General features: G+C 35.5%; 2 protein-coding genes across 2 annotated transcripts in view; one reads left to right on the forward strand and one right to left on the reverse strand.

The window, feature by feature from the left end:
- The window catches only part of LOC136836335 (fibrinogen-like protein 1), a 13,170-nt gene extending 11,037 nt beyond the window's left edge, over positions 1-2,133 (reverse strand). Inside the window, exon 1 of the mRNA XM_067100510.1 lies at positions 1,858-2,133. Within this exon, the coding sequence (XP_066956611.1) occupies positions 1,858-2,095 (238 nt within the window). The 5' untranslated portion in view covers positions 2,096-2,133. The remainder of the gene's footprint in view (positions 1-1,857) is intronic.
- LOC136836368 (uncharacterized) overlaps positions 1-5,000 on the forward strand; it is a 269,452-nt gene that overhangs the window by 143,939 nt on the left and 120,513 nt on the right. The window lies entirely within an intron of this gene.

Raw genomic sequence — 5,000 nt, forward strand, 5'->3', positions numbered from 1 at the left:
CATCTTTTGAATAATAATAATAATAATAATAATAATAATAATAACAACAATAATAATAATAATAATAATAATAACATTTCTAAATGTTTATTGTGGAACCTTCGTCGCCTGTTATAAATGAAAGAATACATATAAAAGAATAAAATATTACTGTTAATTTAAACACATTATTTTCTGATCTAACCTATACATGATAACTTGCATCTATGCATTACTCGGGTCTGTTCTGGGTATGGCAGAGCCTTTCGGTATAGGACAGATTAGGGAGGAATATTGCTTTACTTTTTCACTGTTGCACGTGTGACATAGCAAGACTGGGTTGAATATATCAGGCGTGCTGGGAAAAGGTCAGTAAAATTCATACCAAACACACAATCGAATGGAAGCCACAGAGCTTGAATCTGATTTGTGACTTTCTTTGGAAACAAAAGGTGTTGTAATAACTGCCTGCTGTTTTTTTTTTTTTTTTTTTTTTTTTTTTTTTTTGCGAAAGCGTGGGAATGCTAACATGCAAAGCCTGTTTGAGATTGTCACGGGATATTTGATAAATCTGTTAACGAATAGTGTGAAGGAGACAGCAAAAAGCCACTTAAACGCGAAAGAATGGAATGGAAAATTTAGGCCAAAGACTAAGCGCTGGGATCTATGAGGCCATTCAGCGCTGAAGGGGAAATTGAGCGTAAAAAACTTTTGAAGGTGTAATAGGAGGAAAACCTCGCTGTTGCGCTTTGAAACAGTTGTTAGAAGGTGGAAAGTATGGTGGATGACAGAGAATATGTACGGAAGTACAGTAAAAGGAATGAAAGGGGTTATAGCAAGGTACCGAAGGGACGCTGCATAGGACCTTAAGTATTGCCTACAGTGCACTGCGTGAGGTGCACTGGCGGCACTGTTCCCTCTACGGGATAAACGCTAAAGAATTTTGTTCATTGATGGATTTTGATCTAGACCTAAAGGATTTAGGATGGAAATAATACCAAGACATCCGATTCGAAAGTGTTTGTGACCAAATGATGATATTCATAGGCGCATGCACCAGGCACTTCAAAATTTCAGATCTGTGAGAATGCGAATTTTAACTGGAGAAAAATTTTCCCATTAAGTTTTCATAACTTTTCTGCCTTATTTATTAACATATATATAGTATATTTGTATTTTTTCTCCCATTATTTGTTATTCTCGTCAGTGTTTTACGGTACTTAAGGAAGAACGTTAATATACTGATGAAAATAACAAGTAAAACAAGATAATAAAAGAGAAGTATTTTAAATAATAATAATAGTAATAATAATAAAGTACTACTGGCCATATTTTCAGAGTGCACAGGTCCTGTCCCAAATTGCAACAACAGTTCATAGTGGAAATTCGGGGAGATATTGATACTTTCAATATTTATATCGCAGGCAAAAATATTTATGTTCGATTGGAAACATTAATTACCTTCAAAATGACACGAAAGATAAATAGCGGATTTGAATTTCTCTCATTCAAAAGGTCAGACTCTAAATACTGCCGCCCACCCTTAATGAATCAAGATTTCCCCGATGGCATCTGTCGTGAAATTACACAGCGCTACTTTTCGGCGTCGTTTTTGTCACCCATTGCCGCTCGCACCAGATTTTGAAGGATTGTTTCATGTTTCAGTTTTGTTTGTTTTCTTAGAGGGGAGGGGAGGAGGGAGGGGGTGTGGATGGTGTTTCACCACTTCACATAACCCTCGTGTTTTTCCAGGCTTGAGTAAAAGTTACTTGTTTTTAATTTCGATTCCTTAACGTGTCAGACATCGTCTGACGCTAGATCCCCCTCTTTTATCCCGGCTAAATTGAAGGACTCCCACTCTCAGTTACAATTCCTTACCATCTAGAGCAGCGTCGGACGTTCCTGCTTCGGGGTGGGCTGTCGTTCCTATGCCGGAGTTCTTCAGGGTGACCTCAGCGCTGGCGATCAGCTGTTGCAGGACCTCGATCGGCAAAGTATGCACAACGCAGTCGTTTTCCGGCAGACGCGGCAAGGCCGCAGCCGAACTTCCCGCTAGTGTCACCTTCGTCAGGAATAGCAAGATACCGACAGTCGCAGCTCTTGTCCACGCGGCCATGTTGACGGTTCGCAGGCGTCTGTTGATTTGAACTACCGTTGAACTCCTCGAGATGAGCTGTGCTGTTCTTCACGATTAACCACGCCCCTCGTACCCTGTCACGTGACTGAGAAAACAAACCACATAATCATTTAATAAGATTTACAACGAATTATTTTGTCAAATGAGCTTCATTGAATGGATAAAGTACTTTTGATTTTATTGGAGCACGATCGAAAAAAAAATCATATTTAAATGAGTAACAGACAATTATTAGTGGAGGCTATTCATGATGTTGACGTGATTATGACACCCGACACTTATGTAAATTATAGATTCTCTCTCTCTCTCTCTCTCTCTCTCTCTCTCTCTCTCTCTCTCTCTCTCTCTCTCTCTCTCTCTCTCTGTATACATATATATACATCTATACATTTGTGTGAAAGCGAGGCTATTCCTCAGCTAAATAGCAAGAAGGCACTAAAGCAGACAGCTTGGTAGATGGTTTTCCTTTATTCATGGCGGCCTACGTTTCGAGATCCTTGTCTCATCCTCAAGGCTAAAAATACAAAGTAAAATATTCAAATCCAGCAAGAAGATTTAGGATATATGTACAAATAAAATATGATAAAGTAAAATATCAGTAAAAAAGTTAAACCTAAAATAAAATTGTTAAAAAAAAAAGAGGAAGAAATAGAAAATTTTAACTAACAGACCTTATTCCTCGAAGTTCAGTTGCTGTATGACGAACAACAAACATAAGTAAATTTAATAACATTAAATTTACTTATGAATTAGAAAATAATAACCAATTATCCTTTTTAGACACCATCGTCATCCGTGAGGACAAGAGATTTCATACTGGTGTGTTCTGCAAGAAAACCTTTACTGGTCTTGGGCAGAATTTTTACAGTTCGTGCTCTTATAATTTTATATTGAATTCCCTGTCCACTCTCCTCTTGCTATACATCTATATATATGCATATATACGCATTTATGTGTGTACAGTATATATATATATATATATATATATATATATATATATATATATATATATATATATATTCCTCTCTCTCTCTCTCTCTCTCTCTCTCTCTCTCTCTCTCTCTCTCTTATCTTTATATATATATATATATATATATATATATATATATATATATATATATATATATATATATATATATATATATATATATATATATATATATATATATAATATTATATATATATATTATATATATATATATATATATATATATATATATATATATATGTGTATGTGTGTGTTTACATATATATATATATATATATATATATATATATATATATATATATATATATATATATATATATATATATATATATATATATATATAGATATAAATAGCTTATCGAGGACACTTGAAAGCATGTCAGTAACTGAAAAAGGTCGCTGTGAAATCCAGGGATTAATTTTCCACAGATATGACTGTTTATGTGGGGCTGGCAGGTGTGGGAGGCTTAACTCTTAAGGGAAGTTCATCCGTGGGCAAATTTAGATATTGCAAGGTTTTGGTTCTCTGAACTTTGAAAAACTTACTCTGCCCTGTCGTTGGCTGAGACTCATTTTTGGCAAATTCGCTCCTCTCTTGTACCTGTCGTGTCGTATAAGTTTAAGATTTGTTTGGGCACATGTTTGGGTCCACGGCATTTCCGACGCCGTTACAAAAATTTTCGGTTTTGAATCCAAACTGGAATATTTTTGTGGTCAAAACTAAAATCTTAGTTTTGATTTAAAACCCGAATAGATGGGCCCTTTCTCCCTCCTCCGCCACTATATTGAATCAATATTATATTGAATTAATAATTTATGAACAAAACTGAAATTTTAGTTTTTATTAAAAACCGATTAGATTGGTTCCCCCCCCCTTTCTAGATTGAATCGACCTATTATCCAATCAATATGCCATCGACCACCTTGGCCTCTTGTTTCGATATGTAATAATTATTGCTGAAATCACGATAATAAATATTATCCATCCAGAGGATAATAATTTGCAAAGAAAGCTTGCCAAGATTCGATTGTCCATATGGACAAATAGGCATTAACAGATACGTAATTACAAGGTATATCTTTTCGTAAATGTATTTTATGTATTTTTAAATTTTATAATTTTATCAAGCAAAAAATTTTGTGCTCAATTGGATAGACACGCCAGAAAGCTTTACACATCACAGGCTGGATTTTGCGGTTGGATGAATGTAATGTATGTTGTTTTTGATTTGTAAATGCTTTAGCTATCCTCGGGTTTACACGGTATTTAAGGTATGGGCAGTTACACAAACTCAGCCTTTATTATTTTGTAAATGACGCATGAATAATCAAAGACATTCATTTAGAATGTAGCGCCTACTATTACAGATGTTATTGTTTTCTGCAGCGCAAAACTTTCTGAGATAGTACGCACGCTAAACACATCTTCACTAATGTTGTAAGAAAATAAGATTCTGGGAATCTTATCATAAGAAAGAAGCAGCCATTATTTTGTAGACTGTATACATTCAGTTCATGAATTTACAATGGGAACAATGCTCAATTACATTAGAAAGTGAGAGAATTTATGTATCAAGGACCGCATATAACACCAGAAAATTCGCTTACTGAAGAACACTAGTGGGGAGAGAGAGAGAGAGAGAGAGAGAAGCCTCGATGCCTTTTCTCGCAGATCCTGATTTGCCGTCCTTGGGTTTCCCCAAACTGTTTTGACCTTTGGTACTATGTGATTGAATATATATCAAGCAGTGCGTCATCCTCCTCCTCCTCCTTCTCCTCCTCTCTCTCTCTCTCAACCGTGGGTTTCCCCAGTCTTTTAGCTTAATCGTGGGTTTCTCCAATCTGTATTGGCCTTGGCCTCAGCACTATGTAAATGAATATATATCAAGCAGTGCG

This window comes from Macrobrachium rosenbergii, chromosome 56, assembly GCF_040412425.1.
Source record: "Macrobrachium rosenbergii isolate ZJJX-2024 chromosome 56, ASM4041242v1, whole genome shotgun sequence".
NCBI lineage: Eukaryota > Metazoa > Arthropoda > Malacostraca > Decapoda > Palaemonidae > Macrobrachium > Macrobrachium rosenbergii.